Here is a 14,179-nt window from a genome sequence, read left to right on the forward strand (position 1 = left end):
TATTAAGGTATCTTTACTTTACTTTACTCAAGTATGACAACTGGGTACTTTTCCCCACCACTATGCACCATGCCATCAAGTCCTGCATAATCAAATTAGACAGCAGACAATTTACTTATTTATTTCAACACATGTATAAAAACAAATAAGACCATTTCAAATAACCACACATTGGATTGGAAATATAGTGGGTAGCCACACTGACCCAGGGGTCTGAATTTCAGTGCTCTGTACACATCTGGGTAAGGTGGAAGAAATGTTGATTAATCCAAATTGCACTCAGGTCAAAAGTAGTGTTCTATATGAGGATAGGCCAGAGTGTTCTTTTATTTCATAAACAATCTAGTAGTCCCTCATCTAGGGCAGATGTGCTTGTTAGTAATAAGATTCTCCATTCTCTTGATCTTGCGTTTGTTCGTGGGCATTTGTTTGTCGTAAATGCCGTGTCGTATCAGGTGTTCCTTGCTGTGGTGGACCAGGGCCCCATGCTGCAGCTGGAAAGAGCACAGAGCCTGCAGAGGCTTCAACAGAACCTGGAAGGGACAGGAAGAGGAAATGTACAGTCACTGCAAAGGGCCATCCGCCATCATGGTGTGGGTCTGTAGCAGCCTTATACTCAGGAGCAGTGTTTGGTTCTTTACTCACAAAAAGTAATATATTATTCATTACGCGTTACTTCTTTCAACAATAACTAATTACTTCACTTATTACTCCTTGGGAAAAGTCATTTGTTACACTACTTATTTTTTTACTTTTTGCGTCACACACCAAAATGTTGCACGTCCTCACTAAATGTAAACAACGTTGCGTTAAGTAGGCCGATACACCAAAACAAGTACCTTAATAATGACAGATTCTACCATGGATAAGGGCAGCATTTCGTCTTACTACATACCCAGATAAAAGCTTGTTCAGCTCTCCCTAATTCTACACCCTGTCCTGCTGAATGATTAAATTCAAGCCTTGGTTGTTTGAATGAGGTAGGCCTACAGACATCTTCAACAGCAGTCGGGTATCGGGGGTCTTTCGCTACGAGTTTTGTGTTGCCTTTGCAGAGTACTTCCATGTTGAGAAAGTCTATGTTTAAGACACTTCTGTCATTTTTCATCTCTCTCATTAAAGCAGTTAGTAGTAGTGCGTGCATAAACAGGAACTTAGTGAGACTGAGAACAAAAACAAATTTGTTTAAAAAATATATATATTGCACCATTAGAGAGGGAATAATAATCACAAATATTTACTTGGATCAATAACTAAATAGGAAGGGAATGATGACAAAATTAACAATCAATTTATTTGATCAGAAACTATAAAGTTATTACTCAAATTGGAGCAGTAACTCCATTACATTACTGGTTACTATAAAAAAGTATATTATTACTGTAACACATTGCTTTATAATACATTACCCACAACACTGCTCAAGAGGGTAAGGTAAGGAGGGTAGAAGTCGTGAGACGTTATAGAAAGTACAGATAGAAATGGATGTTGACTATTATGCAAACTGAAAACCATATATCTTGAGGCCCATTTATTGTAGCTGGGGATGTTAACAAAGCACATTTGAGAACAAGGCTACCTAAAGGCTATCAGCATATTGACTGTAGCACCCGCGCTGGTAAAACACTGGATCACTGCTACTCTAACTTCAGCAATGCATAAAAGGCCCTCCCCCGCCCTCCCTTTGGCAAATCCAACCACGACTCCATTTTGCGCCTCCCATCCTATAGGAAGAAACTCAAACAGGATGTACCCATGCTAAGGACTATTCAATGCTGGTCTGGCCAATCAGAATCCAGGCTTCAAGATTGTTTTGATCACGCGGACTGGAACATGTTCCCGGGTAGCCTCAGAGAATAATATTGACGTATATGCCGATTCAATGAGTGAGTTTATAAGGAAGTGTATAGGAGATGTTGTACCTACAGTGACTTAAAACCTACCCTAAGCAACAACCGTGGATAGATGGTGGCATTCCTGCAAAACTGAAAACGCGAACCTCCGCATTTAACCATGGAAAGGTGACTGGGAATATGGCTGAATACAAACAGAGTAGTAATTCCTTCCACAAGGCAATTGAACAAGTGAAATGTCAGTATAGAGACAAAGTGGAGTCGCAATTCAACGGCTCAGACACGAGACGCACAGTTGAAGTCGGAAGTTTACATACACTTACGTTGGAATCATTAAAACTCGTTTTTCAACCACACCACAAATTTCTTGTTAACAAACTATAGTTCAGGCAAGTCGGTTAGGACATCTACTTTGTGCATGACACAAGTAATTTGTTCAACAATTGCTTACAGACAGATTATTTCACTGTATCACAAATCCAGTGGGTCAGAAGTTTACATACACTAAGTTGACTGTGCCTTTAAACAGCTTGGAAAATTCCATAAAATTATGTCATGGCTTTAGATGCTTCTAATAGGCTAATTGACATCATTTGAGTCAATTGGAGGTGTACCTGTGGATGGATTACCTTCAAACTCAGTACCTCTTTGCTTGACATCATGGGAAAATCAAAAGAAATCAGCTAAGACCTCAGAAAAAAAATTGTATACCTCCACAAGTCTGGTTAATTCTTGGGAGTAATTTCCTGAAGGTACCACGTTCATCTGTACAAACAATACTATGCAAGTATAAACACCATGGGACCACACAGCTGTCTCCTAGAGATGAACGTACTTTGGTGCGAAAATTGAAAATCAATCCCAGAACAACAGCAAAGGACCTTGTGAAAATGCTGGAGGAAACAGGTACAAGAGTATCTATATCCACAGTAAAACGAGTCCTATATCGACATAACTTGAAAGGCGGCTCAGCGAGGAAGAAGCCACTGCTCCAAAACCACCATAAAAAAAGCCTGACTACGGTTTGCAACCGCACATGGGGACAAAGATTATACTTTCTGGAGAAATGTCCTCTGGTCTGATGAAGCAAAAATAGAACTGTTTGGCCATAATGACCTCCGTTTGGAGGAAAAAGGGGGAAGATTGCAAGCCAAGAACACCATCCCAACCATGAAGCACGGGGGTGGCAGCATCATGTTGTGTGGGTGCTTTGCTGCAGGAGGGACTGGTGCACTTCACAAAATAGATGGCTTCATGAGAAAGGAAAATTACGTGGATATATTGAAGCAACATCTCAAGACATCAGTCAGGAAGTTAAAGCTTGGTCGCAAATGGGTCTTCCAAATGGACAATGACCCCAAGCATACTTCCAAAGTTGTGGCAAAATGGCTTAAGGACAAGAAAGTCAAGGTATTGGAGTGGCCATCACAAAGCCCTGACCTCAATCCCATAGACAATTTGTCAGGCCTACCAACCTGACTCAGTTACACCAGCTCTGTCAGGAGGAATGGGCCAAAATTCACCCAACTTATTGTGGGAAGCTTGTGGAAGGCTACCCGAAATGTTTGACCCAGTTAAACAATTTAAAGGCAATGCTACCAAATACTAATTGAGTATATGTAAACTTCTGATCCACTGGGAATGTAATGAAAAAAATAATAGTGGAAATAAATCATTCTTTCTACTATTATTCTGACATTTAACATTATTAAAATAAAGTGGTGATCCTAACTGACCTATACAGGGAATTTTTACTAGGATTAAATGTCAGGAATTGTGAAAAACTTCTATGTGTGTATTAGGTAGTTGTTGTGGAATTGTTAGATTACATGTTAGATATTGCTGCACTGTCGGAACTAGAACGCTACACTCGCAATAACATCTGCTAACCATGCATTTTTGACCAATAAAATTAGATTTGTAGAACAAGTATGATTGTCTGTATATATATATATATATATATATATATATATATATATATATATATATATATATATATATATATATATATATATATATATATATATATATATATATATATATGATTGTCATGTCACGTACAGTATAGGTCTATATGCTACCCACCTCCTGTATTGCTTCGTTCCTCTCTAGGATGGACAGGGTGACAGCAGCACACTCCAGGGTGGACAGGCAGATGTTAGATGGCTGAGAACGGATCACATACTGGCTAGTCTGCTCACTCCTGCTCAGCTGTACCTGAAATACACAACGCAGCAGACTCCATTTCAACAATAAAAATAACCAGACCATACACTTGAAAGCCCTTGATTTGGCTTGTAGTTTGCACTTTTGGGACTATTGCATTGGCTTTATTGTACTTAATCAATACACCCCTGGTGTAAAGAAACCTGGTTCCCTTATACTCAATCTACAGTGACTTGCAAAAGTATTCACCCCATTTATTATAGCTGCGAGTATCTTGGGGTGTTCCTATAAGTGTGGCACATCTAGTCACTGGGATTTTTGCCCATTCTTCAAGACAAAACTGCTCCAGCTCCTTCAAGCTGGATGGGTTCCCCTGGTGTACAGCAATCTTTAAGTCATAACACAGATTCTCAATTGGATCGAGGTCTGGGCTTTGACTAGGCCATTCCAAGACATTTATAGGTTTCCCCTTAAACCACTTGTGTGTTGTTTTAGCAGTATGCTTAGGGTCATTGTCCTGCTGGAAGGTGAACCTCCGTCCCAGTCTCAAATCTCTGGGAGACTGAAACAGGTTTCCCTCAAGAATTTCCCTGTATTTAGCGCCATCATTCCTTTCATTCTGACCAGTTTCCCAGTCCCTGCCGATGAAAAACATCCCCACAGCATGATGCTGCCACCACCATGCTTCACTGGGGATTTTGTTCTCGGGGTGATGAGAGGTGTTGGGTTTGCGCCAGACATAGTGTTTTTCTTGATGACCAAAAATCTCAATTTTAGACTCATCTGACCAGAGTACCATCTTCCATATATTTGGGGAGTCTCCCAGATGCCTTTTGGCATACACCAAACGTGTTTGCTTATTTTTTTTATTTAAGCAATGGCTTTTTTCTGGCCACTTCCGTAATCATAGGTACACTTCAACTATGACAGACAAAATGGGGGGGGGGGGGGGGGGGATCCTGAAAATCACATTGTAGGATTTTTTATTTATTTATTTGCAAATTATGGTGGAAAATAAGTATTTGGTCAATAACAAAAGTTTCTCAATACTTTGTTATATACCCTTTGTTGGCAATGACAGAGGTCAAACGTTTTCTGTAAGTCTTCACAAGGTTTTCACACACTGTTGCTGGTATTTTGGCCCATTCCTCCATGCAGATCTCCTCTAGAGCAGTGATGTTTTGGGGCTGATGCTAGGCAACACGGACTTTCAACTCCCTCCAAAGATTTTATATGGGGTTGAGATCTGGAGACTGGCTAGGCCACACCAAGACCTTGAAATGCTTCTTACGAAGCCACTCCTTCGTTGTGTTTGGGATCATTGTCATGCTGAAAGACCCAGCCACGTTTCATCTTCAATGACCTTGCTGATGGAAGGAGGTTTTCACTCAAAATCCCATACATGGCCCCATTCATTCTTTCCTTTACACGGATCAGTCGTCCTGGTCCCTTTGCAGAAAAACAGCCCCAAAGCATGATGTTTCCACCCCCATGCTTCACAGTAGGTATGGTGTTCTTTGGATGCAACTCAGAATTCTTTGTCCTCCAAACACGACGAGTTGAGTTTTTACCAAAAAGTTATATTTTGGTTTCATCTGACCATATGACATTCTCCCAATCTTCTTCTGGATCATCCAAATGCTCTCTAGCAAACTTCAGACGGGCCTGGACACGTACTGGCTTAAGCAGGGGGACACGTCTGGCACTGCAGGATTTGAGTCCCTGGCGGCGTAGTGTATTACTGATGGTAGGCTTTGTTACTTTGGTCCCAGCTCTCTGCAGGTCCCCCCGTGTGGTTCTGGGATTTTTGCTCACCGTTCTTGTGATCATTTTGACCCCACGGGGTGAGATCTTGCGTCGAGCCCCAGATCGAGGGAGATTATCAGTGGTCTTGTATGTCTTCCATTTCCTAATAATTGCTCCCACAGTTGATTTCTTCAAACCAAGCTGCTTACCTATTGCAGATTCAGTCTTCCCAGCCTGGTGCAGGTCTACAATTTTGTTTCTGGTGTCCTTTGACAGCTCTTTGGTCTTGGCCATAGTGGAGTTTGGAGTGTGACTGTTTGAGGTTGTGGACAGGTGTCTTTTATACTGATAACAAGTTCAAACAGGTGCCATTAATACAGGTAACGAGTGGAGGACAGAGGAGCCTCTTAAAAAAGAAGTTACAGGTCTGTGAGAGCCAGAAATCTTGCTTGTTTGTAGGTGACCAAATACTTATTTTCCGCCATAATTTGCAAATAAACTCATTAAAAATCCTACAATGTGATTTTCTGGATTTTTTTTTCTCATTTTGTCTGTCATAGTTGAAGTGTACCTATGATGAAAATTACAGGCCTCATCTTTTTAAGCTGGAGAACTTGCACAATTGGTGGCTGACTAAATACTTTTTTGCCCCACTGTATGCACGCACCACTTTTCTGTTTTTACATTTTAGTTAGTTATTTTTTTCATTTCACTTCACCAATTTGGACTATTTTGTGTATGTCCATTACATGAAATCCAAATAAAAATTCATTTAATTGACAGGTTGTAACTTAACAAAATAGAAAAAGTGCTCCAAGGGGGATGAATCCTTTTGCAAGGCACTGTATTGTGCCCTGTTGAAGTATAGCTGTTCCACCTGTTTGGGCTGGTGGAGCAGGGTGTTTCTGAGGAACATATCTTTTGCCTGGCTCCAGGTGCCATCGATGATGATGACATTGGGTCCCACTGCCCTCACAAATTGCTCTCCCATCCTGTCCTGGTCTTGTTTCTGGACTAGCTCCTCCAGGTTCTGAGCATCTGGTCCCGGGTACAGTATCAGGGTTCTGCTGTCTCGACACACTGCAGCCAGCTCTGGGTTCCTGTAAGGCAGAGAGAGATGCAACATGTTTAGAGACAATGATGTACGTGTCACGTTCGTTGCATGGAGGAGACCAAAGCACAGTGTGATATGAATACATCTTCTTTAAGACGAAGAACACTTAAACAAACAATACAAAATAACAAAACGAACGTGAAGCTATACTATTAATGTGCATATACAGGCAACTAGACATAGACATAGATAATAACCCACAAAATATCCAAAGAAGATGACTGCCTAAATATGGTTCCCAATCAGAGACAACAATAAACACCTGCCTCTAATTGAGAACCAATCTAGGCAACCATAGACATATATAAACACCTAGATGATAAACAACCCCATAAACCTACAAAACCCCTAGACAGTACAAAAACACATACATCACCCATGTCACACCCTGACCTAACCAAAACAATAAAGAAAACAAAGAATACTCAGGTCAGGGCGTGACAGTACGTGTAATGTTCAGTATCGGACCAACATAAAGATAAATGTTTACCTCTCTTCATTGAATCTCCTTCCCACCAAGACCTTGCATTTTCCTGGGGGCAAACACGCAGCAAGGAGAGGGACGGTACGAAGCGCTCGACTCTCCTGAAAACACAGAGAAAATAATTTCCATTGTTATTTTTACTGACACAGTACCCAATCACACACACTGGATCGGAGGAGCATAGGGTCAGCTGCAGAGCAGTAACCCTGAAGCAGTTTGGGGCATTACTCAAGGGCTAAACTCAGGGTTGTGAGTGAGTCGTTAGGATAGGATTTTAATCACTTTATTAATGGACCCCTTGTGATTTGAACAAAACCTTCCATACATTTTTACATCCCTGTTAGTGAGCATTTCTCCTTTGCTAAAACAATCCATCAACCAGACAGGTGTGACATATCAAGAAGCTGATTAAGCAGTATGATCATTACACATGTGCACCTTGTGCTGGGGACATCAAATGGCCACTCTTAAATTGTGCCGTTTTTGTCACAACACAATGCTACAAATGTCTCAAATTGAAGGAGCATGCAATTGGCATGCTGACTGCAAGAATGTCCACCAGAGATGTTGCCAGAGAATTAAATACTTATTTATCTACCATAAGTCGCCTCTAACATCATTTTAGAGAATTTGGCAGTACGTCGAACCGGTCCCACAACCGCCGACCACATGTAAGTCAGGGAAGAGCCGACTCCGGGATGCTGGCCTTCTAGGCAGAGTTCCTCTGTCCAGTGTCTGTGTTATTTTGCCCATCTTAATCTTTTATTTTCATTGGCCAGTCTGAGATATGGCTTTTTCTTTGCTACTCTGCCTAGAAGGCCAGCATAGTCTCCTCTTTGCGGTTGACGTTGAGTCTGGTGTTTTGCGGATACTATTTAATGAAGCCGCCAGCTGAGGACTTGTGAGGCGTCTGTTTCTCAAACTAGACACTTGTCCCCTTGCTCAGTTGTGCACCGGGGCCTCCCACTCCTCTTTCTACTCTGGTTAGAGCCAGTTTGCGTTGTTCTGTGAAGGGAGTAGTACACAGCGTTGAAAGCGATCTTCAGTTTCTTGGCAATTTCTCACATGGAATAGCCTTCATTTCTCAGAACAAGAATTGACTGATGAGTTTCAGAAGAAAGTGCTTTGTTTCTGGCCATTGAGCCTGTAATTGAATCCACAAATGCTGATGCTCCAGATACTCAACTAGTCTAAAGAAGGCCAGTTTTATTGCTTCTTTAATCAGAACAAAAGTTTTTAGCTGTGTTAACATAATTGCAAAAGGGTTTTCTAATGATCAATTAGCCTTTTAAAATGATAAACTTGGATTAGCTAACAACGTGCCATTGGAACACAGGAGTGATGGTTGCTGATAATGGGCCTCTGTACGCCTATGTAGATATTCATTTTTTTTTTAACTCTGCCGTTTCCAGCTACAATAGTAATTTACAACAATAACAATATCTACACTGTACTTCTGATCAAATGTATGTTATTTTAATGGGCAATTTGGCTTTTCTTTAAAAAACAAGGACATTTCTAAGTGACCCCAAACTTTTGAACTGTTTTGTATGTTGTAGCTCAGACCCTATTTGACATAATCTGAGGTGTTTATGTTGTGTTTGTGTTGTGCCTGCCATCAGTTGAGACACAGCATACTCTTGAATACAGGGTGGTTTTGTTCAAATCAAAAGGGGCGCAGTCAGAAAGTGATTGAAATTATATGGATCGACCCCCCCCCACACACACACACACACACACACACCCCACCTCTGCAGGATGCTGTACGATGTACAGACACGTGGAGACCTCCAGGGGGTGGACTGGCAGGAACGGGCAGAGACACACCTTCTGGGGACGGCTGTTTGGAGAGAAGAGGAGAGGGTGAAGATGTCTCCCAAACAGTCTTAAATAACTACCTTGCTCATCGCATACCTTTATATGTGACTGCCAGGGAAAGGTGAAAGGTATAATTATGGTGGATGACTACTGAGAATTTGCTTTAACATGGCCACAAATCAGTGTGCAGATAAAGGACTCAGTACTGGAGTGGTATTCATTACGCTGATTCTGTTCCAAAATGTTTCGTCCAAACGGAAAACGTTTTGCAACAAAAACTTGAGTTTTGTATTGGACAAGTTCAGGTAGGTCCCTCCCCGTTTGCTTCCTGTTGAGTCTGGCAAATGGTATCCGTTGCAATACATAATCAGGGTTGGGGAGTAACGGATTACATGTAAGGGATTACAAAAAATGGTAACTGTAATCCCTTACCAGAAGAAAATACTGTAATCAGATTACCAATACTTTTGATTACTTTGAGGATTAGTTTTAAATTCCGAAAGGATGTTTGCGCAAAAAAATCTGTTTTCTAAATGACATTCAAATCAGCATTGAAAAAAGGCGCAAGTTTAAGTTTGTTCCATCTGAGCGAGTCTGACCACAATCAGACCACTATGACGACACACCAAATGTGTTTGATGGATTGCGGGAAAAGAGCATTAATAGGCTTTTGTAGGCTACAGTCCAAGCTATGTCTTCCAATGGTGTGACTGCAGTCGGCATCCAAAGATTATCCAACTTGAATAAACGCTTGGAGGTAAGGATGACAGCAGTGGTGTAGTCTACGACCATACCGATATCACTTATTGATATCTACAGAGCGCGTTGATGTGATTCACACTGCTGCCCTCTCATTTAGCTATTTGCGCCTTACAGATTGTGGTTGTTGTAGGTGGCTGTTCACAAACCTAAATATGTATTTGAACCCAATAATGGTTGAATTCAATAAGTTTAAACTGTCTATCAATCGTTGTTTTTTAAACCAGGGGACAGCGAATGAAAAATGTGCTCTTGCAACAGCTGCATAGTGCGGATCCAAGTCTATGGAATAAAAGTGGGGCTTTTATTGATCAATCTAATTTATGCTGATAAAATAAATCCATAGGCCTAATGGACACATGCTCAAACTTGAACACTTTTGATAAGGGACAAGCTGTAGTTGCTACATCCATTTTGGGATTCATAAATATTAAATATACAGTACCAGTCCAAAGTTTGGATACACCTACTCATTGAAAAAAATTAAGAAAAACCATTCAATGAGCCCAATCATTCCTCCATGTCAACAAAATCATAAACAACAGAGTAGGACAGGCTAATATGTCCTTAGTTTTGGGGTCATACTCAGGTAAAATAATTTGGCTAATCTATACTTCCATATTTCCAAGTCCTGTTCTTGAAGATCAAGGGGTATAACATTTATTGGAATGACTGGAATTCTGATAGACTTCGGTTTTTAATGTAAAGCTATAATTTAATCATATTATTATATGTAGTAGAAAGCAATAGGTTAGAAGAAGCCTTCATAACCAACCCATAAAGTAAAATGTTATGTCCATATATGACCAGCTATGTAAACTTTGACATAGATTTATCCTGCAATAGATGTCGTTCAATTGATAACATACATTTGTGTATTCTTCTAATGCCTCTTAAGGGGAAAGTAATCTAAAAGTAAATTAATATAATCAGACTTTGGACAGGTAACTTGTAACTGTAACGGATTACATTTAGAAAGTAACCTACCCAACCCTGGGCATAATGATTGAAGCACTGTACTATTTGAGAAGTAGTCTACCCCAGCCTCGCGAGGGAATCCTTCCACATATCGTCTCGTTAGAAGCAGCAGAATAGTTCATGGAGAGAATGAATATCCTCATGTAGCTAGCTTGTCTCTTAGGCGGGTTGCCTCCAAGGCTCCAACAGGGTACCACGGGTCTAGTCATTAATCCAAACTGTTGCGTTTGGCATTAATTCGTGTAATCAATACAGCCCAGCTGTAGCTACAGAATTGTAACTGGATATGTGATGGTCCATTACAGTAACTAGCTAATCTTAAATATTTGACTGATAAAGCTTTCATTCACATACTATCAATTAATGGTGGTGGCAAAGATACTGGTAACTTCTATATTTTGTGGCGGTGCTCCCGCTGAACTTACCAACATCGTAAACATGTGGGTCGTCTCTCGCAGACATCTACAGGCAGAGATCGCAGATCCCCAAAGCCGTCCACGTCTTCGTCATCTTGGGAAGAAGAGCTGCCACAATTGGCATATTCAACTGGAGCAAGAGGGTGGTTTATGGAAAGATTTGAGAGACTTTGGCATGTTGTGTCCATTACAAATGTATGGAACATGAAAACAAATGAAGGGAAACTCGTATCAGCTTCTCGTCAGTAACACCAGAAGTACTTCCGGGTTACGGAATTTCGGACATTTTCTAAATAAAAGTCCACCACGTAATAGTAGGAATGTGTCATTAACCTGTATTTATTCATATGTATGAAAAATAATTGTCTAAAAATTAACAATGATTCATATTTGTTCATAAATTCATATTTGTTCACATTTGCATTAAATGTGGGTTTTTAAACAGGTTCCAAGGTTAATTAAATGCCCCCAATGCAAATCACTGTATATCAGTGGAGGCTGGTGGGAGGAGCTATAGGAAGACGGGCTCATTGCAATGACTGTATTGGAACCAATGGAATGAAGTCAACACGTTGTTTCCATCTGTTTGATTTGTTTGGTACCATTCCATTGATTCCATTCCACCCATTACAATGACCCGGTCGTCCTAAAGCTCTTCCCACCAGCCTCCTCTGTTTTACATGTATTACATACTGGCTTATACAGAAAAAAACAATTATTTGACCCGATGTAAAAGTGGGGTGGGGAGTACTCAGTAGGGTCTGTAGAATCTATATATAGTGTAATTTCATTGGGCCCTCTTTCATAGGGGGGCACACGGGGAGTCAGGCAATAGACCTGAGCCAACTCCCTGTGCTTACCGGAAGAAGCATAGTACTGGTCAGGCACCGTGTTATGCGGTCAAGCGCACAGTGTCGCCAGTATGCGCTCATAGCCCGGAGCGCTATAGGCCAGCCCCCCTCAAGTACCTTTAAATAAATGGAGAGAAAAAGTGCCATGCGAGAGTGGGCATCCAGCCAGTATTGTGCCGGCTCAGGTACGCCGTTTCCGGGGCGCTGGGAGGCTGCGCCCTATGCCTGCGCTCCGCCCGTGCCGAGCGAATGTGGGTATTGAGCCTAAGGGAGAGGTGCGAGTGTTATGCACCAGATCTCCAGTGCTCACCCAGAGCCCGGTTCAACCTGTGCCTGTGTAACGGATGTGAAACGGCTAGCTTAGTTAGCGTGGGCGCTAAATAGCGTTTCAATCAGTGACGTCACTTGCTCTGAGACCTTGAAGTAGTAGTTCCCCTTGCTCTGCAAGGGCCGCGGCTTTTGTGGAGCGATGGGTAACGATGCTTCGAGGGTGACTGTTGATGTGTGCAGAAGGTCCCTAGTTCGCGCCCGGGTATGGGCGAGGGACGGTCTAAATTTGTACTGTTACACCTGCACTCTGGAGGGTCCGGGCTGAAGTGGTCATCCATCCTGGATGAGTGGTGCCAAGGCTGTGCACCAGAGCTCCAGTGCTCCCCCACAGCCCGGTCCATCCGGTGCCTCCTCCACGCACCAGGCCTCCTGTAGGTCTCCCCAGCCTGGTCGGTTCTGTGTCAGCCCCACGCACCAGGCTGTCACTCCATCTCCTCCCTCCAGGTTCTCCCGCCTGTCCGGCGCTTCCAGAGTCTCCCTCCTGTCCGGAGCTGCCCGTCAGTCAGGAGCTGCCAGACCCGCCCGTCAGTCAGGAGCTGCCAGAGCAGCCCGTCACTCCGGAGCTGCCAGAGTCCCCCATCAGTTAGCAGCTTCCAGTCGCCCGTCAGTCAGGAGCTGCCAGAGTCGCCCGTCAGTCAGCAGCTTCCAGTCGCCCGTCAGTCCGGAGCTGCCAGAGTCCCCCGTCAGTCAGCAGCTTCCAGTCGCCCGTCAGTCAGCAGCTTCCAGTCGCCCATCAGTCAGGAGCTGCCAGAGTCCCCCGTCAGTCAGCAGCTTCCAGTCGCCCGTCAGTCAGGAGCTGCCAGAGTCGCCCGTCAGTCAGGAGCTGCCAGAATCGCCCGTCAGTCAGGAGCTGCCAGAGTTGCCCGTCAGCTGAGTCGCCCGTCAGCTGACAGAGTCTCCCTTCACTCCGGAGCTGCCAGAGTCGCCCTTCACTCCGGAGCTGCCAGAGTCTCCCTCCTGTCCGGCACAGCCAGAGTCTCCCGTCTATTCGGGGCCGCTGCAAGGGTCCGGTGTCGGCGGCGAGGGTCGCCGCTCCAAAGGCGCCACCTAAGTGGGTCAAGACTAAGGTGGAGTGGGGTACAAGTCCCGCGCCAGAGCTGCCACCGTGGACAGATGCCCACCCAGACCCTCCCCTATGGGTTTAGGTTTTGCGGCCAGAGTCCGCACCTTTGGGAGGGTGTACTGTCACGTCCTGACCTTAGTTCCTTTTTTATGTCTCTATTTTAGTTTGGTCAGGGCGTGAGTTGGGGTGGGCATTCTATGTTTGTTCTGTGTGTTATAGTTCTATGTGTTTGGCCTGGTATGGTTCCCAATCAGAGGCAGCTGTCAATCGTTGTCTCTGACTGAGAACCATACTTAGGTCGCCTGTTCCCACCTGGTGTTTGTAGGTAGTTGTTTTCTGTGTCTGTGTTTTCACCATACAGAACTGTTTCGATTTTCGTTGTTTCATTGTTGTTATTTTGTGTTCAGTTGTAATAAATTTAACATGGACATGTATCACGCTGCATTTTGGTCCAATCTTGACTACTCTTCCTCAGACGAAGAGGAGAATCGTTGCAAATTAATTACCAACTAGCTAGTAAGCTATGTATTTTGAATCAAGCAACAATAGGCTATTCAATCGGATCATTTTCCTGTTCACCCAAATCAAAGTTACTGTGGTC

The 14,179-nt window shown here is 43.0% G+C and overlaps 1 protein-coding gene across 1 annotated transcript; it reads right to left on the reverse strand.

Moving 5' to 3' along the window:
* Positions 1-105: 105 nt before the first annotated feature.
* On the reverse strand, positions 106-11,646 carry dtwd2 (DTW motif tRNA-uridine aminocarboxypropyltransferase 2). The gene is made up of 6 exons (XM_036977063.2): positions 11,344-11,646; positions 9,113-9,203; positions 7,370-7,464; positions 6,643-6,865; positions 3,939-4,070; positions 106-533 (listed from the first exon to the last, which is right to left on the reverse strand). The coding sequence occupies exons 1-6, from the start codon at positions 11,538-11,540 to the stop codon at positions 354-356; spliced, it is 918 nt and encodes a 305-aa protein (XP_036832958.1). The 5' UTR covers positions 11,541-11,646; the 3' UTR covers positions 106-353.
* Positions 11,647-14,179: the final 2,533 nt, after the last annotated feature.

The sequence above is a fragment of the Oncorhynchus mykiss genome, chromosome 5 (assembly GCF_057628025.1).
Source record: "Oncorhynchus mykiss isolate SJ-2025 chromosome 5, ASM5762802v1, whole genome shotgun sequence".
In the NCBI taxonomy this organism is placed as follows: domain Eukaryota; kingdom Metazoa; phylum Chordata; class Actinopteri; order Salmoniformes; family Salmonidae; genus Oncorhynchus; species Oncorhynchus mykiss.

What these genes read in the sequence shown, in the direction of transcription:
- dtwd2 (XM_036977063.2), bottom strand. Translation starts at nt 11,540, where the DNA reads ATGTTCCATACATTTGTAATGGACACAACATGCCAAAGTCTCTCAAAT. An exon ending in AGGAGATTCAATGAAGAGAG is followed by an intron (nt 6,866 to 7,369) that starts GTAAACATTTAT and finishes TCTGCCTTACAG; the next exon opens with GAACCCAGAGCTGGCTGCAG. An exon ending in TGCTCCACCAGCCCAAACAG is followed by an intron (nt 4,071 to 6,642) that starts GTGGAACAGCTA and finishes TGTGTATTTCAG; the next exon opens with GTACAGCTGAGCAGGAGTGA.